This window comes from Oryzias melastigma, linkage group LG21, assembly GCF_002922805.2.
Source record: "Oryzias melastigma strain HK-1 linkage group LG21, ASM292280v2, whole genome shotgun sequence".
Taxonomy (NCBI): domain Eukaryota; kingdom Metazoa; phylum Chordata; class Actinopteri; order Beloniformes; family Adrianichthyidae; genus Oryzias; species Oryzias melastigma.
The window spans coordinates 10218299-10246077 of NC_050532.1; the positions used below are offsets into that span (position 1 = coordinate 10218299).

The window sequence follows — 27779 nt, forward strand, 5'->3', positions numbered from 1 at the left end:
AGAATCAGATATTTGAACAGATTGTGTAAATGCTAGCATAGGGTGAAAGCCAACCGAATGCAATACCACTGTAACCATGGTCTCACAAAGAGACCAACAACCTTACATGAGTTTACTCTTGGACCCTTTTGTCTTTAAAAATACAAGTATGTGGAATATACCACACAACAAGTGGACCACAGAAGACATTTCTGATACTTTTCTGTCACAATGATGTCACCATGGGTTCTTATGGGTTAAGGACAAGTGAGAAATGCTGATCAACCTGTAGGATTTAAAATTTGGGGGGAAAAAGTCCAGAGTAAAGCCTCATCTGGTTGGAAAAACACAAACTTTACAGCTAGGATTTATACAGGACCTCCTTGCTGTTCGGTGACAGCTCCAACCACCGCACTATCATGCAGCCTGCCAAGGTTACATCTCCCTCCAGATGTAAAATAAATCACTCTGTCACTCAGATCTTACTCTAGAATGCATTGCTTTTTATTTAAAGCAGTTTTCAAAAACGTAAAGTATTAGTGCTTAAAGACATTGGTTTGTCTTCTTTATTCATTATTATTACATAAAAAAACACGGTCTAAAGGTCAAAAGGTCAATTTGCTTTGGTTTCAATGAGGATTTTTTTTTTCACAGTGGCGCTGAAACGACCTGGTTTTTAGTTTGGTACACTTTTCCCAAAAAGATTTGGAACTCCTAATGACAGATAATCTTCTCAAACATTAAAAGGTTATGTTTATAATAAAAAAAAAAAAACAAAAAAAAAAAACAAGAAGACCTTATATGATCTGTACTCACTTTAAATTTGGATTCTATTCCTTTTTTTTATCTCTAGTTTGTAAAATAAACATTTTTATACAAACATTAGAAAAAAAAAAAAAAAAAGAAACAAAATAACACCACTTTTCTTTTGTGTTTGAGGTTGAAGTTGTCCAGCATTAAACCAGCCACTTCATTGATTGTAAACTAGCTCTGCTTTTGTAACTTTTTTTAAGAACTATTTCTTATCTGTTCATTTAATAGATTATTATAACTAACGTCTTTAGGATGCTATAATTTAGTTAATTAATCCGCTTTTATATTAATAAGATTTTTAGCAACATGGCTGTGCTTACCAGTTTTTCAGCAGACTCCTGGCCATGAACCATACATTCAGAGTAAATTCAGATGCTGAAATGTATCATAAATGTAGGAGTTGAGGGTACACATCACAGAGAGGAAGCATGGATATTCCTACAATAATCATAATCAATAATCAACACATTCTTATTAATTGGGTGTCCCCAACTCGTCTTTCTTTTAAATGGTGGCTTTTACAATTAAAGCAATGCTCCCCAATGACCGGACCTTTAACGCACCGGTACCTTAAACCGGTACCGGATACCAAACAAGGTCTGTACCAGACACGGTACCGGATGCGTACCTATACCAAACAAGGTCTGTACCAGACACAGTGCCGGATGCGTACCTATACCAAACAAGGTCTGTACCAGACACGGTACCGGATGCATACCTATACCAAACAAGGTACCTCTGTACCAGATATGGTAATGGATGTGTAAGGAAACCAAACACGGTGCCTCTGTACCAGACGCGGTACCAGATGCGGTATCGAATGCAGTATTGAATGCAGTATGGGATGCAAACTGGTAATGGATATGGTACTGGACACGTACCAATACCAGGTTGCATTTACACTGGTTGTAACTGTTGATCGAAAAGGCGTCAACTTTCGATGTTAATCTAATGTAAAGACGTGGGGTTGCCGGATCTGTCCCAGTTACTGTTGGATGAAGGCATCAGCCTGTCACAGAGCCCATGGAGCTGGAACAATCAGTCCACTACGCTAGCTAGCTTAGACTGCTTTGCAAGCACCCAGGCTGCCGCTCCCTGGGTAGCGGAGTTCGATACTGTCCCGCTAGGGGTTGGCTGCCGGCAAACAGAGAGCCGCCAGCTGCGATTGCTGCTGGAGGATTAGGGTACTGGTACCGCCCGTGTCCTGAGGACCTGTCTGCGTCCGGTACAGCATCCGGTGATTTAATAGAAACAGACGGCACATCACGAAACAATGAGTTGGGGACACCCAGAACATCAAAAATGAACTGAGGGGTTCTTTACCAAACCTCTATATTAGGAATAAGAATGTGTCGGTTTGAGCTTTTGTCTTCTTCTTCACCTTTCGGCTTATCCCTTTTGGCGTCGCCATAGACACATCAGTAATTTGGCAGAGTTTTTACGCCGGATGCCCTTCCTGACACAACCCTCTACTTGAAGGGCACAGGGACCCAGTTAGGCAGCAGCGTCAAGGGTCTTGCCTAAGAACCCAATCTGGATGGGGATCAGTGGACACCCCAGGGATCAAACCCAGGCTCCTGCGTGCCAGCCCTACACTTAGCCCACTAAGCCATCTAGCCGCTAGGTTTGGGCTTTTGTATTGTTTAAAATCCTCCAATTTGGGATGAAATAAGCTTCACCCCGAAATATAAAATGTTATTTTCCATCAAACTATGACAGTCTTGTGTTTTTGGAGTCAGGTAGTCCAGATCATTAAATGCATCCTGTCCCCCTTCCAGCTGGTAATTAGGAAGTAATGGAGCCCCACCGCAGAGAAATCTGAGATTGTTCAGCTGTTTTGCAGAGTGTTTCTCTGAATCGCAAGCAGAGAAACCAGCTTGTCGCAGGAGTTTGACCTGTCAAAGGCGCAGTCAGGCAGATGTACGACTCTCCCACCAGCTCCCTGTGTCTCTGGAGCCTTTATAGTGCTTCTCTTTACTGCTTAGATCCATCGGTTCTCCCTCTGTTGTATATTTTCTGGAGCAAATAGTGCGTTCCTACTGCTGCCATTAACTTCCAGATCAACTCGTTATGTGTACTTGTGACACAAACACTGAAAATATGGGGTTCATTTTGACTTGTCATGATAAATATGTCTTTATGCTTTATGCCAAATCTTACCACTGTTTTAAACACAAAATTATAATATTTTTTTCCCCTGGCTTTACCACATGTCTTCTCCTATGCTCTAAAAATATCAAATGAGCCATTTTTAAAGACATTTTAGCAAAACATGTTGTAATTTCTTGTGTTTCTGAGCTTCAATTTGGAAAACTTGTTCTCCTATTCCCACCCCTAAAACAATTGACTTATTGAGGACTGTGATAAACCAAGCTGGCCACAGGGGGGCAGTAGAACAGCAGACAACTAGAATAGTTCGAACAGCTTTCAACTGCTGAAATGTTTTGTGTGTGTGTGTGTTGTGCTGTTTTGAATACATTTTTGTCTTTATTAAGAAACCTAAGAAATATTCTTTGTGACTGTGCAGGACGTTCCCATTCCTTAAGAATATTTATCAGAGAGAGCAGTGGATGCAGTTTATTTTATCAGGACAGATCATGGCAGTGGATGTTTTCCAAGTTTGTGAAAGGCTGGACAGGGATTTTTACTGGACAGGAGTCCAGACTTTGCAACTGTCACATAAAAATTTGGTGACAAACAAAGGACTTGACAACATTTGAGACAGCTTGTCTTAAACTGAGGAGTTCTAACGGGTGCAAAATAAATATACATTTTAATCTCTTCAAAAATGTATTTTGCTGCAAAAGTCTATTTCAGTAAAATGACATGGCTGTTAATCCTCCTTTTTTGCACACCATCCTTTCTGATGACCTTTTAATCCCACAGGTAAAGGTGGACAAGGACGAAGAGGATGCATCTATGGAGGAACCGGAGGAGGAAGAGGAGGAAGACTGGGAAAAGGCCCTGTCTGTAGAACGCTTCGGAGACATTCTTAGTGATTCTGCTTCCAGCAACGGGGACCGAATAGGGCGCCACTATACTGAGAAAGACTTTGAAAGTAAGTCAAAATAGTCCCATCTGTTGTCACGTGCCTGGAAGTTTGAAATGTGTTCCCAACGTTTGTACTGGTGAAGCGGTGAGCTTTATAAGCTCTTGTAGTTGGAGGTTCAATGCTCAAATCTAACCTCTAAATGCTGTATGTCAAACAGGGAGGTTCTGAATCTTTTTTTTTTTAATTAAAGTAAACATTTACATATTATCTTCATATGTGCATCAAATAAATACGAATTCACAGTAGCGTCAACTCGCTTTCAAGCTATCACTTACAGTGAAAAGTCTATGCAAATGCATGTAGACCACAATTGTGCCCTTCCACATCTGGAACACTTGTGATCACACGTTGCAAGTTTTGAAGTCACAAGCTCTACATACAAATCAGCCATTCATTGATTGTGCTTTAGAAGTTCAACCAATTCTACCAGTTAAACTTTTTGCCGCTGAATTGTGAAACTGTGACCATTCGAGGACAAGTGACGTGTGGATAGCGTCCTTTTCACAACGCGGAAGTGCCAACCAATGTAAACATGTTCACGAAGGAGAACCTAATAATTGCAGTTTGTGCCTGGCCTGATCAAAATGACACCAAGGTGTCAAGGTGTACATCTATAGCAGGGGTGTCCAAAGTCAGTCCTCGATAGCAAACTTCCTGCTGGTTTCCCACAAACGCCGCTTTATCTGCTGTTGATTACCTGGCTCAGGTGTTTTCAGTTAATAAGGAGCTTCAATGGCAGATTTGTAGGGAAACATGTAGTACACTGGTCCTCGAGGCCTGACTTTAGACACCCCTGATAGGAACAGAGCTGTGAAAACAAAAAACCTAGACCAACACTTGCAGGATTTAAACCACTTTGACTTTGTACACTGAGCCTCTACCTATTGTAGGAAGCGGACAAGACCTAGTAAACGGTAGAAAAACAATACAAGAAAAATCCTCTCCCTGCCTCTGCCTGGTTGTCTGGTGCTGCTGGCACAGTATGAACACCACCAGCTGGATGCGTGTTTATGAAACCGCGTATAGCGAGTTCTTGAACGCACCACATATTTCCTGAATTTCCATGAGGACTTCCAAAGGGATTAATAAAGTATTTTCTATTCTATTCTATTCTATTCTATTCTATTCTATTCTATTCTATTCTATTCTATTTAACCCGTGTGAATGTAAAATAACTGAACTGTTTCACATAACTGTGAAAGTCTCATTGTTTGTTGTCATATTTTGAATCTGATTCTTTAACTGTTCCACTGTTTGGGGTTCCGCAGGGCCCAATTCTAAGACCTCTTTTGTTCTACTTTTTTTTTTAATCGAAATTCTTAAATTCTAGAAATCTACATTGGATGTTATTTATTTTAATTGTTTTTTTTTTTCAAGTTGAACTATTTATGCGGATGAATACAATCGACTTGAGTTTGCAAATTAATATTTTGAAATTAGGCCTCTCTTAATATTTTCAGCAATAATAACTAAGAATAACATTTTCTCAGCAGACGCCTGGCCAGAAGCTGTATGAGTAAAATAAGCCAACATGCTTTACTGTATATGTATGAATCTCTGTGCTTTCTTTATCTCAGATCACAGGCACATGTTCCATCATACACACCACCCCTTATCCACACACCTGCCTGCACCCCAGCGGTCCCGCAAGAGGGCGCAGAGCACAGAGAAACGGCACAAAAGGAGCAGAAAGAAGAAAAAGACCTCACTCCCCCCCTCTAACGTAACACCCACCATACATGAGGTGGACGAGGAGGAGGCGGGGTCTGACACAGAAGTACACGGGGTGGATGCCACGCCCACTGGACAGCTCGACAGCCCACAAAAGGTAACATAAGTCTGAAGAGACGTTGTAAAGCAAAGCTGAGCAGAAATTTTAACTGTTTTAAGATTGGAACCGGAAGATTATCAAAATAAAAGCACTAATTTGAAGCTTAATTGTAATGGATGTATGACATCACCAATAACTTTATTAACACTGACATAAAAACAATTGAACTTTTATTCTATTCCAATTGAAGTATTAAATAAATAGAACATCAAAATGGCGTTTTCCTTCCCTCTTACTGATCATCCTATTTCTCTCAGTTTAGTTTTGGGAGCAAAGAAGACTTAGAGGAGTCCACTCCACCTGCAAGCGTCCACATGGAAAATGAAGAGCATCCGCTCCAGAGGGCAGCCGCATTTCCTCCGATGAAAGAGGTCAACCATAACGGAGGAATCGCTGTTAATGGAGAGAAGATCGAGCTGAGAGGGGAAGAAGCAGCTTGCAGCAGGTGGGCTGTTACAACCTTATTCTGCCTGGAAAAGACTTTTTTATGTTGTCACAGCACATTTTAGTAAATGCATCCAAAAATATGCAACACTGCACTCATTTAGGCATGCCATTAGAAGATTGTTGGCTTTTGATACTGAAAGCTTTGCACTTTTATTTTTATTTTTTTGTTTTATACTGTTTTTTGTGGTAAAAAAAATATAATTTTATCTACCAGTCAATCTGAAAGGCAGAAAACATGTTATGGCATGTAAAAAAAGAATACAAATATATGTTAAAGTGGTAAAAATAACAGATTTTTTTAAAATGCAAAACCAATGGTGTGTACATCAAACTTGGAGCTTTCTATATTTAAAAAAAGTGTTTTTTGTTAGTTTTTAGGCCTTGTAACATTTTTTCCCAGCTTAAATGTACATAATTACATGCGTCTTTATGTAATGTGACCAAAGGATCTGTTTATAAGTAAGATTTTCAAATCTTTAACATTAACCACACATATTTTATTAGGATTTTGAGTCAATTTCAAGCTAATTTGTGTTTTGTATAAACTAGAGTTTAACATGAAAAGAATATTTGGGCCAAAACCTAGTAAGAGCAGTAAATTCCTGTTTTACTTTAATTAAAAAAATGTATTTATGCTTTTGTGACCATTTAACCATCCATTTATAAATGCTTTCAAATATTTACTTTAATTGAATAATAACACACATAGGATGACTTTTTTTATTTTACTTTTGACAGCTGCACATAAAAGTTCCTTTCAAAATAAAATACATTCACAGTCAAATAAGATCCTTAAGATGCTGCAGATTTACTTGGATTAAAATGCGAGAAAGTCAAGAAAAAAATGTCATTTTCCATCAGTAAGGCTTTAGTGCGCCTTAATCTATTTTATTTTACTACTATATATAAATGTGTCAACATTCATTTAGAATCTTTTTTTATTCTAAGCATTTTTATATTTTAAGAATAGTTTCAGAAAAAACAACTATTTTCAGCCGAAGATCAGAATTTGTGCTTTTAGGCTCATTCTTAATTAACAAACTTAATAAACTAAAACTTATGAACCAAAGCTAGAAACCCTAGAAATGTTATTGGCATTTTTTTTCTTAAAAGCCAAACAGCTAAACAGTGGAGATTGAGACCTCTGCTCTAAACTTTTCTCTTACATGTGCAAATAAACAAACAAACCCACAAACAAACAAGTAAATAAATAAAATTTGTACGTCATAATATACTTTTGGACCACATCTCCTCTTAGACAGTTGTCAAAAACCATTACAACATTGTTTCTGTGCTGTCTTTCTGGACAATGACATTTTGTAAAACATTATGAAGAGACTTTAAAAAAAAGCTCAAAACTTAGGTAAAGTTCTCAGTTTTTTTCCAAATGTTTTTGCCAAAATTTCCTGAAGAAATGTTGCACTCTTTGTCCAGTTGTGGAGTAATAATTCTTTGTAATTCCAGCTGAGAATTACTCATATGTTTTAATATTTCCTGCAATTTTGTGTCTCCGCTCTGATCATCTGTTGATCTATTTGAAGTATTCCCAGTGGTCCTTTATTAATGATTATGCCATTTTTAGCCAAAAAAAAGAACTTTAATTTTTTTTAAGACATAGTTTCTGCAGAGTGACAGGAGTTGTGACATTTGGCATGCAGATAATAAGATTTTTTTCAGTCATTTTGTTTTTGGTCTGTTCTAGATTCACGATTTGAATACAGAATCACGCAGAAATGAACATTTTAGTGAAATTTTCTTTATATATGTCCTCCACTATAAGAAAACGTATACAAACATGTTAAAATCACAATTTATTTCAGAGTGGGTCTCTAACTAGATGCAAATGACAACAGTCAAGTGAGCTTCTACAACTTTGCAGCTCCATGCCCTTTTTGCATTAAATCGCTCTTTATTTGCTCATGCAAATGTGAGTTTATTTTAGTGTGTTAAACTTACATGAACTGTGAAGCCAGCTGTGAGCGTAATATCTCGTCTGTTGGGAGTTTATTGCAGCTTCTGTTGGAGCAATGTGTGTTTTATTAGGCAGTTTTTTGCTGTAGCATCGTTCTTTATATCAACCTGATATACTCATATTCATGTAAGCCCGGTGATGTGTAGCATTACCTTACACTGAGACATGTTGCCATGGTTACCTGCAGTCTAATGTGTCTACTGTGCAACATAAACAGCAAATAAATAAATAAATACATTTTAGATGCATCTTGTTAAAAAAAGATATATATATATATATTTTTATCATAGATTAAAAATAGAAACATCAAACAAAATCTACACTAATGACCCATAAATCCAGCTCACTTCAGACTCAGCCCTGATCCCGACACATGAGAAGGCCCAGCTGGGTAGTTAACATGAAAAACCAAGTGAATATGAATTATTCGGAGAAGCTTTGAATTATATATGCTTTGCTGCTGTGAGGTTAGAGAGCCTGCCATGATTCAGGTATCCGTGCTCATTCCTGGCTGCGTGGCGGTGCAGAAACAATCCCCGCCTTTTCCACGCTTGTGTTTCAGAGCACACTCAGGGATGACTCAGAGGTTTAAAGAGGAGACTCGGGCTCCCTGTTGGGTTGAGAAGCCCTCTGTTGGTTATGTAATGGCAATGCTATCCATATTCAAAAACGGTTGTTTTGTAAAGGTGGAATTCAAAATCTAGATGGTAGTTTTGCTTTACCTTTGTGACAAAAATGTTCAAGCTTTTCAAATTAAAAATAAAGAGAAATAATTGTTTTTTGGGGTCAAATCTGGGTTGAAATAATTGTCCTTTGATGTTAGTGCCCCTCCAGGTTCAGATCCTTCAACCCCAACCTGTGGCTGGTTTCGCAGGAAGCCCCTCCACCATCGTCTGGCAGGCGTCCAGCGGAACAGCTACGACCTGCGAGACAGAATCTGCATCGGCAGCATGACGGCTCTGGAGACCGCCATCTACCAGCAAGTTCCCACTGATGAGGCTGAAGCCCAAATGCTGGCCAGTGCCGACCTGGATGACATGAAGAGTAAGAAATGTTGAATCTTTTGGTCATGGGGTCCTACAACTTCAGAAAAACTCACCAGTTTAAAACTAGTCCCATGGAGCTTTATGGGGGTTGAACTTAATGGGTGCTGTGGGTTTTTGGGTTTTCTAGGCCCTTAAAGGGTCAAAGAGAGGAAAGACTGCATCTTAAGGGTTTCCTTGAGGCTCATACAGACATCTCAAGACAATGGGTTGTACAAGTGTCATGTGTTAAATGTATCGTGAAGTATTTAAGATAATGTTAGCTACATGTACTTGATGCTGTCGTACCATTCTAGTTGGTACCAAGACACGAGTGCTGGCCCCTTTCAGACTCTGCATGGTGAGATACTAAAGTATCTAGTAGGATTTCCACACAAACTACACTCTGATTGTCAAATTTCCAAATTTCTAACAGTCTCCTGCATGCATTTGTCACTTTCACAGCCCGATCAGAGCCCAAGTGTTTGCTACGATCTGTTGCTTAAAGTGTGTACGTATGTCCAAGAACATTTTGACTCTTATGGACTCAATGAGCGATCCATAACCTTTATATCTCCAGGAGGCTGCTTATGTTCCCCGTACAGATTTAACATTTTTTTTCCTCCAGACAACCTGCATCTATAGCTGCCAGTGCAGTCGTGACTTAAGCACATCTTGATTGTGCAGCAAAATTTGGGCTGAACAAACGTTCTGACCGTGAACATTTAAGGTTAGAATTAACTCCTGTGAAAAGGATAAAGCTGATGTGACTGTGACCATTGAATGAATGGTGGGATCTATTAATAAAGCCAGGACTCAATAATGTTAAATACAGATTTATTGATGATCTTGGTGGAGGAAGTGTGGATGGACCTCATGTGGTGGGAAATGCTCAGCAAGGAGCTTGTGAAGGAAGTAAAGGGGAGAAATCTGCAGAATCTGCTGATGTAATGTAGAGATAGTGTGCCAAATGGGGGTGTCCAGTGTCAGGGTGGGGGGAGAAGAAACGGATCAGATAATCAAAATCTTGATCTGAGTCGATCCAGAGAATCAAAAAGTGAGAAGAAAACAGATCTGGTGTCCAGAAACGGCATCAGATGCAGAGAGGATCCAGTGTAAAATCTAGTTTTGTAAAGTCAGGCAGAGCCAATCAAAGCCAAAGCGTGAATGTGTGAGTAATCATTGTGAAAATTCTAAACATACTGGGATTGGTGAAACAGGAAGTCAAAGTAACAGTAAGGACAGGAAGTAGTGCCAGAACTGTAACAGTAATACATGGTAAATGGTGTATACTTGTATAGTGGATAGAAGGTAATATTGGGGTATACAGTCAGTTCCATTCTCAGACTGATGGTGGCAGAACACTGGAGCCAACCTATAACCATCAGTAGCAATATGGAGTTCAGTACCTTGTCTAAGTACGCTTTGACACTAGAGGGGGCAGGGTGGGAATTGAACCTGCCATATTCTGATCAGAGGTTGACCGCTCTACCTCAGCACCACAGCTGCTTTCTTTCAATTTTATGGTCTATATTTTTCAGTAGAGATCTGCTATTTTCTGTGTGGTTTATTTTTGTACAAAATATTGTTTACAAAGCCAGTCTCAGTTACTTTTGACATTTTCATCTTAATGGTTGCCAAAATGCAACCGCAGCCCCCAATGCCCTGGTAGTTAACTCCAATATCCAGAAATTTCAAAAACTCAATAAAACAAATCGTCTTTATACTGTTTGAAACTACAATTTAGCATAAAAACATGAACTTTGTTTGACTCAAACAAAGTTCATGTTTTAAATTCCACACACTGAAATAAGTGTACAATAAGCCACAAGGAGATAATTTAAGAACTTAGATAATTTGCCATAATTATTGAATCCAGTAGTCTGAAGAATCATGTTTGCTATTAAGACCAACTATTTTACTTGGGACACACAAAAAAGAAAATTTTGTCTACAATTGAATTAAATTCAATTTTATTTATATAGCCCGATATCAAAAATAAAAAAAATAGCCTCACTGGGCTTCATACCTTCTTGAAAGAAGAGTCTTTTCACTCTCTGGAGACTCAGCTATTACAGTGTTCTGATCACAGCAGGATTCCATTCTGCCAATGTGAAAAAGTGTCCTTAGCCAAGATACTGAAACCCTAATCATTCTCGGTGGCCTGGTTACCGCCTTGCATTGCAGCCTCAGCGCCATCTTGCTTAAAAATGTGTGAATTTGGCTGCTATTTGTGAAGAAGGTGGAAAAAAGACTGCATAGGTAAACACCATTTAATGAAAAATGAAAAGCAAAGTGAAAGGAAAGGAAAGGCCACAACATTGGTAGGTAAAATTGTACCCAGATAGGACTTTGACCAGAGTCAGAGAGTGACGGTAATTAACAAAGGCTGCAGTCGATTCCCCTTCAAAAGTGACACTGCCCTGGGCCTTTCCTGCTTTACCAGAGCGCAGCACTCATTGACTGTTTAGGACCCATCTGCTAGCAGAAAATGGGGCATTGGATTTTCAGCAGGTCATGCTTCACATTGATAAACTATGTACTGTATTTCACCCGATTTTGTTCTCCTTTCCATTCTGGTCATCTGTACTTTAACATCCTTTCACAATGAAGTTTCAATACAGAGGGGGTTTTCCCCGAATTTATCAATATTAGTTCAGAAAAAAAAGAAATATCAATTTGAAATATGACGAAATCAAAGCTAACGTACTAATGTTTTTGTGTGCTGTGTGAATACAACATATAGTGTATTATGATTGTGTTGATGAAAGTTGTATGGTTAACTAAAAGACGGACCAATCAACCAGTCAAGGGTACAAATACTACACCTTCTCACTCCCAACTTGTCATATATGGACTTATCATTTGAGCCCCCACGTTTTGGCGTTTCGGGGATTCCCAAGTCATCGTTTTTTGATGTGTTGGCTGTTTGTTTTTTGATGTGATGGGTGTTCCCAGTAAATCAAAGGTCCACAACCCTTGGGGTGCAGTACTGGATGGGGTAACAAATGCAGAACAGGTACCGGGTTAGGGTATGTAGATAGGGTTAGGGTACCAGTACTGGGTTGGGGTACTGGGTTAGGGTTGGGGTACAGTACCGGGTTATGGTACCAGTCCCGAGATATGGTTAGGGTACCAGTACCGTGTTAGGGTACCAGTCCCCGGTTAAGGTTAGAATACCGTGTTAAGGTTAGGGTACCAGTGCCCTAGTCCCGGGATAGGGTGTGAGTACCAGGAGAGGTTTAGGGTACCAAGTTAGGGTACCAGACCCAGAGGTTGGGGAACCCTAATTTATAGGGAATAGCCAGCATGTCAAAAAACGGAAAGGCCCCAAACCATGCGTTCATGTAAGACCAGTTGGGAGTGAGAATGCATTGAGAGTTACATAGTATCCTTTAGGTCTCCCACTTAAAACAATTTTACACAACAAGGCAGAGGCATATTCAATGCTTTCTCAGCATCATTTTTCTTCTGTTTTGTTTTTTTTGAACAAACCAAGAAAGACACACAAACACTGATTGAACTTATTGAATAGTCTATGGTTGAGTTTAACTCCTTCCGAGTTAAAACTATGACAAACCTCTGTTCGTTATTTTGAAGAGAAATTATTGAAAGGAAGTGTCATGTTCTATGTTTTTTGAGAGTTTCTAATGTCTTGGATAGGTTTTCAAAATAAAATGATTACAATGAAGGATTGTGTTCTCTCAAAAAGTTATACCTACATGGTATAAATGCCCTACACTCAACACATGCTTTTACAGAGTTTTGTTCATCCTGCAAGACAGAGAATGGATAAACCCTTTTTTAGTTGTTTTGAAATCTGTCTTTCTGTGCATTTCGTATTGAACTAATCCAAAGGCGACGGCAACATTCAGGAGTCAAGCTTTACCTACGTAGCGTCATGTGATTGGAAAGTCAGAGTGGAAACAAAGGGCGTCAACTTTGCTCTTCCATTTCACTGTTGCTTCCTTTTCCAGCAATGATCAATAAGCTGTGGCCATCATTAAAAGAGGGTGGTACCAGCGTTCAGCCAACAAGGATGCATCCCAGCAATGCATCAACTCTCTTTGAGTTGCATCTAAAGCAAATGTCACTAACTGTTCGTGTGTCCAGTGAGTCCGCTCCTGCGTGACCATGGATCTTCAACTTTTTGAATAAAATTCAAAACATTTTTTTACACAGAGGATTTTCTGTCATTTTTGGACATTTTGGACATTTGTGGATATTTCCTTTACACATTTTGGAATTTTACATTTATTGAGAAAAAGGATCGTGATATATCCACATGTTTTTCACTTACTGCTTGTTCTAAACTGAAGAGGTTGCAATAGTCAATAAGTCAAATTTGAAGTGGTGTTTGCACGCCAAAAGGAAGGAACCAAAGCTCGTCAGGATCTAAGCAAAGCAACCGTGTTCAGAAGTTGGAAACCCTGCATGAGCAGAGTGTTCAGACAGCGAGAGGTGGACTGGAGGAGGCCCCCGCTGCAGAGATGACAGACCCTGAAGGAAAGGACAAGCTTGGACACGGGACCTCTGGTAAGAAGATGAAAGACAATCGTGGACCAGACCGGCGACGGAGCGTCCAGAAGGGCCTGCAGCACCTTCACGAGCACCACAGCTCCCTGTCAAACATGGACGGGTTTGAGGACTTTGAGGAGTTTGTTTTGGACTTTGACGATTATGACCTACTAGAGTCCATCCATACTCATCTGGAGACCCCGCTTGAACCCACTCGTAAGTTTTGGATATTTTGTTTAGGTTGCATTCTCTTCCTTGTCCATTCAATAGTGAGCCTTAATTAATTTCCAGATAGTTATGTCACACTTGCACGCCTCTGATGTAATCCCAGCAATCCGAACGGGCATTTGATTCTATTTTTAGACGGAGAAAATCAATGGATGGGATCGCATTTGTTTCCACCGACTGCTGCCAGCTCTATGAACATCAGACTCATTCACAGTTACACACATAACTAAATTGTGCGAGGTATTGAGTGGCATGAGGCCGCACTGCTATTACTTCCTACTTCTCTATTGATTCAGTAGTGCTTGTTTAGCTATGGGCTCAGAGCAGCTGTCAGTTTGTCAACAGACACCATGCAGCGTTACTTTCTACCCTCTTTAAAAAAGATGGTCAACACTGCAAAAAGTCTAAATAAATGCTACTATTTATTTGTTTTTCTTGTCACTGAACTAAAACAGTTCTCTTTTTTCAGAATTCTGTGAAGCTTAATTTAGAGAAACAACTGCAAATCTGTTATTTATGCTCTAGCAATAAGCTATTTGCTATCATTTAAATAAATGCTGCTTTTCATCTTTTTTTTTTTCTATCTGGCACTAAAAATTACATTTTTGTCAGAGTTACATGTAAAGTTTTATTAGAGAAACACATGTAACCAACACTAAAGAAAATCTGTTATTTTTTGGATACTAGCTTAAACATTAAGCTATCTTTTAACATAAACCAAACAGCATGATAAAAGTATAAAATGCAGTAGTTTCTGTCCACTATTCTAATGTTAAAATCTCATTAATTAATAACTTGGAGTTTGCCATTAGCAAATAAAAAAAATCAATTAAGTAAAATGCTGCTTTTAGCTATACCACATTTAGCCTACTCAATACTGAAAAAAACATAAAATTGAAAATTGCCTCTCAAAAAGTAAAATTCCAATAATAAACTGAATTAAATGTTTATTTAGGAAAATGAGCAGACTAATTGTGTGCTTTTTTTGCCATTACAGGTGTTTTACATGTTGCAGATTAAGTTATTTTACTCATTTCTTGTGTGTTTCTGGATCCAGTCTGTGATAAGCTTAAGTAGACACAATCTATGGAATTGTTTTTCATAATTTTCTATAATTTTTGCTTGTGTAAAACTTTGATCAGTGCACACAATCTTAAACTGTTGTTAAAGTTATTTGTTTTAGCTGGAGCTGATGTGCCATGCTAATGCAAAGGTCTTCGTTGTGTTTCTTTTTCACCTTGTTTTCAAATTGTTAAATAATTTTAGTGAAAAGGGGGAGGACTTAATACTTTTCCAATTAGTAAAAAAAAAGAAAAAAAAACAATTTTGATGGAAATCCCCAACTTTTGTAATGAATAATACTTAATAGCATTTTTCACTACTCAGCTGTAAATATTTATAGCTGAGTTTATATATTATATTAAATGGTTTCACTGTCAGCTAAATCTTAAACTAGCTAATTATATCTATTCTTATTTTTTTATTTATTTTTTTATCATTTTTTGAAACTTGGGGGGGAAATGGAGCTCTATATAAACTAAGGTTGACCATAGGGGAAAAAAAGAGAAAAACCCAAAAGCTCTCAAAAGCTCTACCTATATCCTCTTAGACTGCAAATCTAAACTTTTTGTTTTTTTCACACAAATGTTTCACAACTGAGATTTTTGACACAACTAAAAAATCAGGTTTACCTTTTGTGTTCAGTAATTCCCAATTTAGTTCCATGGGTTCCAAACCCTACCAGAGTAAATTGAAAATCTCTGCAATCACGGTGTCATTGTGTCATAAATTCTTTAGCAATAATGTGTTTGACCCTAGACTTCGTACCAGTTAGTACCAGGCAGCAAGTACACATCCAGATAGTAACCCTCAGCTGAAGCCATCATGCTTCAGCCGTGGGTGAAATGGTGAAAATGGTTTTGGTGAACACAAAGCTGGTAGTAAATGAACCCCTAAGCAATCTTGATTAGGATTCATGAAGCTGTGCTTCGTGCATCAGGGCCGTCTGGTTTCAATGTTGAGAGAGTGTTATGAGAGTGTTGCATTGTGGGCATTGTGATGCGAGTGTTGCATTGCGTATGTTGGGATACGAGTGTTGCGTTGTGAGGCTAGTGTTGCGTTGTGGGTTTGGGGTTGCACGTGTTGCGTTTTGATGCGAGTGTTGCGTTGTGATGCGAGTGTTGCGTTGTGATGCGAGTGTTGCGTTGTGATGCGAGTGTTGCGTTGTGATGTGAGTGTTGCGTTGTGATGTGAGTGTTGCGTTGTGGTCGTTGTGAGGCTAGTGTTGTGTTGCGAGCATTGTGAGATTAGTGTTGCCTTGTGGACGTTGGAATGTGAGTGTTGCGTTGTGGGCGTTATAACGCGAGTGTTGCGTTGCTATGCGAGTGTTGTGTGGCGGGGGTTATGACGCGAGTGTTGCATTGTGGGCATCGTGATGCAAGTGTTTTGTTGCGGATGTTGTTTTGTTGCAAGTGTTGTGTGGTGGGCGTTATGGCACGAGTGTTGCGTTAAAATGCAAGTGTTGCATTGTGGGCGTTATGATGCAAGTGTTTTGTTGCGGACATTGTAATGCAAGTGTTGTGTTGCGGGCATTATGACGCAAGTGTTATGTTGTGAGCGTTGCAATGCGAGTGTTGTGGTTGTTATGATGCAAGTGTTACGTTGTAGGGATTGTGATGCAAATGTTACGTCGCGAGTGTTGCGTTATTGGCCTTGCATTCAAAATTCAAATATCTGAACTTTGATGAAGATTTAGCGAATAGAATATTTTGCCAATGAGAGACTCAGTTTTGGTCCGTTGACGCGGATGAAGTCTAAAATCAACACTGAAGACAATCTGATTGTTCTCTAGAGTTTCATAATATTTTTCTCATTTGCATCGAGACAACAATAAAAAGATTGATATTATTTTATTCCCTCCTGGAACTAATACAGGATGGTAAGTAGTCCAGCTGGATCACAGACAGATGGAAGTACCGCTGAAAGTGGCCGTCATTCTGTTGCAACTCCTGCATTAGAACCTCACTGTACTGGAAGAGTCCCTGAATGATGTCATGAACCCAGACATGGAGTCATGCTTACCGGATCCTTTTGTAGAGCTCTTCAAAATAAATAAATTTCTCAACATCAACATCCAGGTTCTGACTGGATATGAAATAATACAGTATATAGTCAATGCTTTCATGTAGCAAAAAGGCTAAAAAACCTTTCAAAGAAGCTCCTCCCACACTCAACTGGAGTGTTAGTTTATGAACGCAAGCACCGAGCAGCGAATTTGACGCATGAATGGTGTTTGGTGTGATAAGACTTCTGAATTAATTTTCTTACAGTGAGCCAAGTCAGAAGAAAAACTATTCTTTACTCCTTTAATTTACCCTCACCTTCCTATGGCATTATCAGCTTCTGCACGACCATTTTAAATTGACTCATTTTTACGTCAATATTCTTTTACCTCAGCAAAACTATGATTGAAATCCTACACTTACCATACATATCCTTCTTTTTGTTTAACCCTCTCTTATTGTGAATAAAACTACATTTTACTCTTAAACTCTTCCACACTAAAGAATGCTGAAGAGCTTCAAACTGCATTAGATATTATCTTTTCATTTATTCTGTTTGTTATTTGTGCTCAGGGCCAAAATAGTATTTAAATTCTTGTTAAAAATAAATGGAATATGTGACTAAGAAGAATAATTACTGCATTGGGGTGTGGTTTGACTATTTTCTTCCATAAATGATTGCAGGATTTGTACAAAGAAACGTCAAATAAATCACAAACGACAGTGAAGATTGATGTTGTTTATCACGTGGATGGATGGTAGAAAGGTTTCTTCACGTCACCGAACCCTTTGACTAAACATGTGCTTGAACATTAAAAAGGCATCTAAGATTGTTTGAACGCTCAGTCAAACCCTAACAAACTACACTTGAGAAGGAGCCTGAGAGCCGTAGCGTAAACATCAGTTTGGTTGTGTTGCAAGAACACAGATTTGTTGGAGAAAAAAAGAAGGCACTTGATACAAGTTTAAGCAAGTTGTTACAATTGTTGTTTCTGGGGGTCATTATCCTAAATTTTCCTATTTTGTTAAACTTTGCAGGGAAACAAAATTATCATATAATGTGAATAAGATGAAACAGACGATCATCTTTGAATATTAATCTAGTCACTTTGCTGAAATACGTGTGTATCTATGGAGTGTGGCTGTTTATTTTTATCACTGCTACAGAGATGCCCACTCTTAATTATGATTTGAATTTGTGTTTTTCTTACTGTAGGTTTTCTTAGAGATCTCCCAACAGTAATTATCTGGGGTTGACTTAAAACTGGTGTTTTCTTTTGTTAGGCCACAGGTTTGAGGACAACCCTGGAGTGCGTCGCCACCTCGTGAAAAAGTCGTCTCGATGTCAGTTGTCGCGTTCCAGCAACAGCTCCACCCCTTTATCCAGTCTGAAGAAGAAAAAGAGGGCAGCAGAGAAGAAGACTCATGAGGTTTGGCCCAGAATGAAGACTTAGTCTTTACTGAGCGGAGGGATATTAGCTGGACGGTATATTATTGGGAAAACAAAACGTTAAAAAAATGTGAAAATGACTTAATGTATCCTATAATTTATAAAATATGATTAAACTCATTCAATTTATTTTTGCAATTCTTCTTTTAGTGAAAATTTTCACACACCTAGCGCCTGCTGAACACAAATTTTGTAGTGAACCACCAGCCCAAAAAAGGATGACATCACAGCGGATGAAACCATCAAAACGAAAATCTCATGTGAATGTAAGAAAAAAATAATAAAAAAAACCACTAATGAAACAAAAACTCACATATTGGGGATTTTTAAAAGGTAGTTTTGAAATTGTTATGGGATGGCATTAGGACCTATGGATCAATAGCCATGTTGTGGCAAAGTGTGAATTACATTTTCTTACAATATTAAAAAAAAATGTTTAAGGGATTTTAACCAGACAAATGTGAAGTTTACAACCACAATCAAAGTTTTGTTGACCTTTGACTTTGGGGAAAAGCCGCCATCTTGAATAAAAAAAAAATTAAAAAAAAATCACCTTCAGTACCAGCTACAAAATAAAACTCCTCCTAGCGAATTTATCACCGCCTAACTCCAAGCATCATTGGGAATCTACTTTATAAAAAATGTTGGTTTTAGAAGTTCTAGACTTTAGCATTAAATTCAAGTTTATTTTATTTATATGGCACCTTTCCTGTAGAGAAACAGCTCAAAATGCTATACATAAAACAAATAAATATACAAGAAAAACTATATCCCACACATGCACTGATATGATAAGATAAGCCCCTCATAATAATAAAAACAGAAACAAACACATAAAACAAAATAGATTCTAAGAAAACCCAAAGCAAACAGTACAAGGAGGAGTAGCATTAGCATGGCTAGCTCACAAGAGTGCCGTTACCCTGTTACTCACACTTTTTTTTTTTACCAGAATATTGTGAAAATGTAGTACATAAATCTCTGGCTCAGGCTGAAGAAATGTATATGACATATGACATGAACATTTCAAAAATGTAGGCGTGACTGAGAAAAAAATATTTGCTAAGGAAATCCAAAAATTTAATTTTGCTGATTCCTCTAAAAATTATATAGACTTGTTCGTCATCCCCTGGCGGCAAAAAAAATAAATGTTTGCTATTTCTTTCCTGATGGATCTCTAGCTCTTCGTCGAGCTGAACGAGCTGATTGTGGAGAAAGACCTCGAGATGCGCTGGAAGGAGCGCGCTCGCTGGATCAAGTTTGAAGAAGATGTAGAGGAGGAGACGGAGCGCTGGGGGAAACCTCATGTGGCCTCGCTGTCATTCCGCAGCTTGCTGGAGCTTCGTCGCACCATCACACACGGTAAAAGTCCTCCACAGTCGCAATTGTTACATGGTTTACCGTAATGGTGTTACGGCATGAAATTATTGTTGAGTGCTCCTTGTTTGGCTTTAGGTGCCATCCTGTTGGACCTTGAGCAGAACACTTTACCAGGGATCGCCCATCTGGTTGTAGAAACGATGATCATTTCTGACCAGATTAGAGCTGAGGACAGACCCAGCGTTCTCCGGGCTCTACTTCTCAAACACAGGTCAGTAAACATGCTAACACATACATTGTGATCCAGTTAAAAAAAGCATGGATATGTGAAAAAATGTATTGTTTTTTATAAACTATCCTAGTTTTTATCATTAAAACCTTGTTGATTCAAAAGTAGTCTGTGTAAAATGTTCATACTTAGTAGGATTTTTCTTCAGGAAATCAATAACATCGTATTTGTGTTAAAAAACAAAAGTAGTGAGCATGGTTTCCGAATTGCTTCTGAAATCCAGGGCACTAGATAGTCCCACTCTATAATGTTTTAGGGAGTAAGGAAGGAAATTTGGTCAAAGCCTCTGTCAATCAAACGTTTTGAACGTCCAACGTGAGACCACCTACTTTTATTGAGACATGTGATTGGCAAGTTTATAACTTGAAAAAAACTTAAACTATAGAAAAAAAATGTAATAAGGAAAAGAGCATTAGCGAGAACATGTTAAAAGAAAGGTAGCAGAGTAAGAATGGATATTCTGGCTGAGTAATTGCTGTTTATTTCTCTATAGAAGTCTCTGGAGCCAGCAGAACGTGAGGGTGGAAGGGGTCACTTAGTCCCGTTCTTATACAGTCAATGGTATCAACATGCGTTGGTGTATTTTGTCTGTAATTTCCTGCCCTCTTTCTTGTAAATGACAGAAAAGACGGGGGTGACCTCACATGCACTTGTTTCCTTGAAAACAGTGAGGTGTGCTGCGTTCGTCCTGTTGATCCTGAATACTGGAATCCAAGCCTCCTGATGAGTCACTGTGCTGCAGAGCAGTTTGTTTAAGAAGAAAAAATCAGCGAGACAAATGAGGAAAAAAAAATGCTTTTCTTCGCGGAACTGAGCAGGGATTTTCCAAAAAAGACATTGAACTGGGCTTTGCTCATCAGCTGCTGTACTTCCCCTCGGTTAACTCAACTGCAAATGTCAAATCCGTGCTGCAGCTGCACTGTGTTAACATGAAAAGAGGGACGCTATTGTGGTACAGTTACTGAACCTCTAATCTTAACCATATTAATATCTCGTGTTACAGCCCACTGTGCTTATTAAATGCCCTTATGCCAGATTTGACTCATATTTCACCCTTTAGGAGTGAATTGAAAGATTGTTTTAATGTGGGAGCTGGCAAAGGGAAAAGGAAAGGAAAAAGTTCACCTGAAAGAGAGGAGAGCATTTCAGCTCCTGGGAATTGATCTCTGATCAAAGCAGAATAAATAACATTTGAATCTCCTCATGTTTCAGGGCTTTAAAGCTTCTTAGCTACATAACCTCTGAGGCAAACGTGATAACTGGACATATACACAAGCAGAAAGGTGTGTTTGTAGATGAGAGAAGCTAAAGGTCACCATACCAAATTTAATCAAATATGCTTTAAAGAATGGTCTTTTTGTTGTTCAGTTTGCTAAAGTTTAAAAACAAATCAGTTTGAGACTTCAAATATAAATACTTACATACATTTAAATAATTTCATTTTGATACCTTTTGTTGCTCTTTGTAGACCACTCCAGCCAAGGCAAGGTTAAGCACGTAAAAAGAATCAGAGAAAATCACCAGGACAAAAACAATCATGTAGCATTTCCCAGAAGCTCTTCAAGTCTGGAAAAATAAAAATAAAATATTGTTATTCTTACAATATGAAGAAAGATTGGATGGCTGCATGCAGAACTGGCACATGGTAAACCAGGGTTTGTTTCCCAGGATGAGCAATGAGCTTCATCCAGTGTGGGTCCTTAGGCAAGACTCTTTACGCCAGTATCTGTTGGGGGAGTAACGGATCACAAAACTCACGGTTCGGATCGTGTCACGGTTTTAGGATCACGGTGGACCGAACCGTGGCCAGAAATCTGTACAAACCACCTATTATCCTTACTGCCTATCTATGTAGCCACAAGGGTTTTGGGTCTGGGTCTCCCACTGCCAGTTGGTCCCTAGTCTAATAACCTGGCCAGCAAGGCTAAGTGAGCCCCTTATGATTTAAAAGTGAGCAGAAAAGATGGGCCCCAATTAGGCACTCAGTGGGCTGGCTCGCTACCCTAGCCAGTCGCCCGGTAGACAGCATAGCGACCACAGCTGACCACAGGGGCCGGCAGAGCTATCAGGGTCGCCGCCCAGGCTGCAGGTCCCTGGGTAGCAGAGCCAATGTAGACAAGCACAGCTGGGTCCACCACGGAAACGGCAGACAAACCCAATTTGGGGCCCATATTTTCTGCCCAATTTTTTATCCATGTGGGGCCCACTTAGCCTTGGGAAAATACAGGGTTGTGTCAGGAGTAAAAGTCTTCGCCAAACCAAATGTGCAGATCAGTGAAATCTGATTCACAGAGCCGACTTGTAACAGGATATGCTGAAAGGTGAACAACTAAATGAAGAAAGATTACTGTGTTTATTGATTGGTTCAGCAAGGCATGTAGATTAATGAGGCATTTAGTGGAGTTCTCTGTTACAGTATTTTTGTCTCTGGATGACAAAAATGGGTTCTTATTCAGGTGTAGCACATTTCAAGACACAGTAAAAAGAAGCCCAAATCACTAAAAGGCCAGAGAATATCTCATTTGTAAATGGATTGGAGTAAAGATGAGAAGGTGCATCAATGAGGTATGAATATAGTACACAGTTGGGTCATCCAAATACTACAAATAGGGCCCAAAGCTTTCTGGTTTGACATTCAGTTTATGGGGTGGAATCAGGGTCTCCCTCCAATATAGTTCCCATTGGCGGCCTTTTACTGCACCTCCTCCCGGCACGGTGCAGAGAAGTGCTCTCACATTATTGGCTGCACTAATGTGACTCCTGGTGAAAACTCATTCCAGTTTTGTCCACTTTAGAGAGTACAGTGTTAAAAGTGAACCCATTGGATGTGATGCATTGAACCGCTTTTTTCTGACTACTGTAGTGTTAAAAAGCTACCCAAATTATATACAAGTAACCACTGTCACTTTCTCCAGTTTCTCATGTTCTTTCTTCTTGATGTTACCATCGCTTGGTACTACCACATCCACCACAGCAGCTTTCCTCTGTTCTTTATCCGCCACTACAATGTATGGTTGGTTTCCCATTACCATCCTCTCCATCTGTATCTGGAAGTCCCACAGGGTATTTGCTCTTTCCGTCCCTACGACTTTCAGAGATGTTTCCCACCCCGATCTTGAGGTTTCCAGTCCATATTCAGCACACATTACTGCTCAGGGCTTGCTCTTGTGCTGCCAGGATCTGAGCTTCTGTGCTGTCCTGCAGGTCAGCCCTCTATAGCCATTGGTAGGATTTTTTGATATCAGTCACTTCAGTTATGGTCCGGTGGTACTTGTCCTCCTATGAGGTTCTGTCTTCCAGCATCGCATCCTCTGCTTTCCTGAGACATTCACTGAGCACACTGTCAGTTGGGGCCTTGAGCTTGATGTATTCATGCATCCTGGATGTTTCATCCTGGATAGTGGCTTCCACGCTCACTAGTCCTCCTTCCTTCCAGCTAGCATACAGTCTCAGGGTGCTGAATTTGGGCTTGTGTTTGAACATCCATGGTCTGTATCTCTTCCTTTGGCCATCTTATTATTCCTGATAACTGGCACTGCTTAACTGTTTATCTCCCAGAACTTGTTCTTACCATTGAGCTGGTTTCTCAGGACTTGCCTTACTTGTTCGAAGCTGTCACGACTTTCCTTTTTGCTTCTTCCTGGTTGCAAAGTCTATGTTTTGACATGACAATTTCCTTGTTCATTCTTTTTATTTTGAATTCTTATAACAGTTTAATACGTTTGGTTGGCTCCTAATGCAACGTGAAAGCAAAACTAAACGCAAGAAAGTGTAATTTAGGGATTTCCCACCCAGTCTAACCGGATCCTCTGAACTTCCCTGATCTCAATGTGTTTTAATAATCATTTTTTCCACTCTTGAATCAAACATTATTCCTATTGGAAAACCCCAGTGGGATAATCAACACTCGGGGGACTTTTTACTAATGTGAAATCTGGTGTTGTGTTGCTTCTTTAACAACAGCAAATAATAAAATGTTGCAAACTTTCTGGTGTGAAAAAATACTTGTTTTATAAAATCATTTTTGCTACAGAAGATACAAATTTACATACAAAAAAGCAACACAAGTGTATGAGAGAAAAAGCAGGCCAGAGCGAGTTCATTTCTCATCTCATTACTTTTCCCCACAAGTCCCAGAATGCAACTGGCTGCTTTCACAAGCCAAAAAAACCCCATCCAAGCATCAAACTGAACAACCAGTTTTACAACGTGGAAAGAAAGACATTGAGTTGATCTTGAAATAGGGCTCATGTTACTCCGAACGCTTTTAAGACCCTTTTGAAGGCGTCGTCTTTGCCAGTTTGTTACCTCAAAGTGACACCTCGTTCTTTTGTCTGTGGGCCCAGCTGGAAGCAGTGTTTTACAGGACCATGTGGACCTCATCAGTCAGATGATGTCACCTGTGGACTTCCCAGTAACCTAATGTAACTGTTAAAAAAGAACAAGCACGTGGAACACGTGAAAATGGCAACTTTTCTCCTTGAAGAAATAAGTCATCTCCTGATGTTCACTCGCAGTCATTATTTTTTTAATTGTATAAAAAATGTAATTTAGATAATTGTCTATGTTTTGATTCTATATAAGTTTAAAAGGAAAAAGTACACTGTGACCTGATCCCACATAGTGAACTCAGCAAACAGGTTTATTATAACAATTTGGCCCACTGCAGAACATCAGTGTCATAAAAGTGAAACTGTAGAAGCAAGTCTTTTTTTTTTTTATTATTATTATAAAGCTGTGTCCTTGTTGGTGACGGACAGTAAATATACTGATAACTGCTGCCTGCATTTATCTCAATCCTGCTCTTTCCATTGTGTTTTATCTACAAAAACAGCTTAGTGGAAAAATAAGCTAAATTTAATTAATTAATTAATTATAACTTATATTTTGCATTATTATGAAGACATTTAGTTAAATTATCTAGAGGAATATTAAAACTTAGCACACTTTTTTCAATGCTATATACACACAAAACTATGCTTGTGTACTTTTTATTTAAATAGTGATGTGCAATCATTCTACAGGCTCTTGGTCAGCTACTGTATTTACACACTATTTAAGAGAAGCAGTTTAAAGAAAAAAATCTAAGCTTTATACTGTGTTTTTTGTCATGAAGCCATGAACTTTGATGTAACCTAGACTACATTTTTTTTTTTTACGTTTACGGCAAAAAACCTGCATCCATTGCTCCTCGATAAAAATATCCTATGGGGACTCGAAAGAGATCTGTCATCTTTTTTAGCCTAAAAAAAACCAAAACTATTAAGCATCTTGTTAAGTCAAATAAATTGTAGTGTTCTATTCTTTCAAAGCAGCACAAAAACACTAATTTGGACTTCTTGACTATTTCTTAGTAAGGAGGTACCATAAACAACAAAATCAATTGCTTACGAAGACTATTAATAAACTGTATCCACTGCTGCCTGGTAAAAATGTTTTGTGGGCTCTCAAAACACATCTGCTGTTCTTCTAAGCCTAAAAAAATATTTTCAACATGTTGATAAGCATGACAAAAACAATTTGACGGTTTATTTTTAAGCAAAATACGTGGTTTACATCTACAATAAATAAACTGCATCCACTGCTGTCTTGTAAAATATGCTACGTGGACTTTATTTCTTTGCAAGAAAGTACCACAGACAGCGAAAATAAACACTTTACATCCAAGATTAATAAACTGCATCCACTGCTGTTAGGTAGAATTATGCAAAGGGAACTCAAAACTGATCTGCTGTACTTCTCAGCTAAAAACAGTTAAATGTCTAAATACCTCAAAGAAGTTGTAACGTTCTACTCCTTCTTGACATTTACACTAATGTGGGTTTTTTTTGACAATTTGTCAAGAAAAAAATAAACTAAATAAATAAAAATAATGACAACATGAGCATCTAAAAATGTTTTTTTTCATCTAAGAAAAATAAACTGCATCCACTGCTAAATGGTTAAAATTAAAACACAAGACACATCTGCTATCCTTTATAGCCAAAAACAACCCTATTCAGCATTGAAATAACTTACGGCTTTCTCGACTTTTTTAAGCATTACAATACCCAAATTTTGACTTTCAGACCATTTCTTTGTTTAAAAAGAAATAATAAAGTAAAATAATTAGCTTAGAACAAATCAAATCACACTTGATTTCATTACAAATAGACATTCTGTACTGTTAGACTCTAAAATAAGAACGGTGGATCTTCACAGAAGTGTTTTTTTCTTGTTTGTTTGTTTGTTATCTTCTTCAGCCACCCGAGTGACATGAAGCATCGTTTTCACCGCCATCAATCATCTGGCAGTCTTCACGGCAGCTTCAATCACAACCATTCCCAAGACACCAGTCAGCCACTGGTGTCAGAAGAATCAGACGAGCATCACGAAATCAAAGGGCCAGTTTACGACCCCAAACAAGACGTTTTTGTCAGCTTGTTTGTAAGAAACGCTCATATATTTCTTTCTCACGTGTTAACATCAGTTTAGAATAACTGCTACCCTGATCATAGTTTTTTTTTTCTTTTCCCAAGCATGTTATTTTATAACTCCTGACAGAAAGCTTTAAGATATGAGAGCTGAGTGATGAAAGGCCCTGTCAAAGTTGAAAGAGTGCAGGCAACGAGCACATGCTGTGTTTTGACAAATTTACAGCTGGTGATTAAGCGGTTTTGACAGGCTCGAACCAGGATAATAGAGCTCGGCTATCTAAGTGGACAGCGATAAAAGCCACGCTGAGCTGTCTTGTTCTTCTGTCTGGCTTGCATTAACTTTTAAAACTCACCAATGAGCTTGGACATAAGTAGGTTCACTCAGACTCCTGATGTTAGGTCGGTGGCTCTCGATATTTCTTCGACGCACCCCGCCATGAGGTCAGATTTCGTGTGTGCAGCTCTTGGAGTCAAAGACGAAAATCGCCGCCACAACACATGCGTCGAGTTATGTTCTTAGTCAGTCCACAGGTGCTTCTGCTTAAAGCTTCTTGATATGTTAACTGTCGAAAACTTGTTGGGAGTTCCCCAAAGCCTAACATTTTTAAACCACTCTGACAAAAACGCACTTCAAACAGAAAACAGTTTTGTCGTTGTGTGGTGGAAATTGGACTGACTCCTCAGTGGGAAAGGAGCTGATGCATACATTCACACGTTAAGTCCGCATTATTGCTCTCACGCACTGCTCTGGTGTAACCTCTCCTCGCTTGAGATCGTCAAGCAAGTGGGAAATCTTTGTTTTGTTCTTGCCCCAAGAAATCCCTCCACCCTCTGCCTGCTGAGACCCATCCTGCTGCAGCCAGATCCATGAAACTGCTTTCCAAGATCCCTAAGGATGCAGAAGCTGTCATTGCTTTAGTTGGTAAGTCAAGGGAACAAATAGGAAGCCATAGGAATTGCATGGTATCTCAATTTTTACTGACAAATATATATAAATATGTTTCTTCCCTGTCAAGGCTGTGTTGACTTCCTGGAGCAGCCAGCGATGGCCTTTGTCCGGCTGAATGAAGCGTCCCTGCTGGAGTCCGTACTCGAAGTTCCCGTCCCCGTACGATTTCTTTTTGTCCTGCTCGGCCCCAGCCAGTCTAATGTGGATTATCATGAGATTGGACGCTCCTTTTCCACTCTCATGTCTGACAAGGTAGATATCCAACCCTCTGAAAACAAAACTCACAAATGTATGGTGAGCTGAGACAAAAAGGTGATGTAAAGAAAAAAAACACAGAAATGGGTTTAAGCATGACAGATAAAGAGAGATAAATGAATAAAATAAAGAATACGCCGTATTCTTTGGACTGTAACCTTGATTCCACTGAGCGA

General features: G+C 39.0%; 1 protein-coding gene across 1 annotated transcript in view; it reads left to right on the plus strand.

Moving 5' to 3' along the window:
• slc4a3 (solute carrier family 4 member 3) overlaps positions 1-27779 on the plus strand; it is a 42876-nt gene that overhangs the window by 9374 nt on the left and 5723 nt on the right. The window contains exons 3-12 of the mRNA XM_036209768.1: positions 3679-3850; positions 5422-5672; positions 5933-6120; positions 8918-9138; positions 18209-18354; positions 19556-19736; positions 19830-19965; positions 26226-26409; positions 27216-27321; positions 27416-27600. Coding sequence (XP_036065661.1) covers positions 3679-3850; positions 5422-5672; positions 5933-6120; positions 8918-9138; positions 18209-18354; positions 19556-19736; positions 19830-19965; positions 26226-26409; positions 27216-27321; positions 27416-27600 — 1770 coding nt within the window. The remainder of the gene's footprint in view (positions 1-3678; positions 3851-5421; positions 5673-5932; positions 6121-8917; positions 9139-18208; positions 18355-19555; positions 19737-19829; positions 19966-26225; positions 26410-27215; positions 27322-27415; positions 27601-27779) is intronic.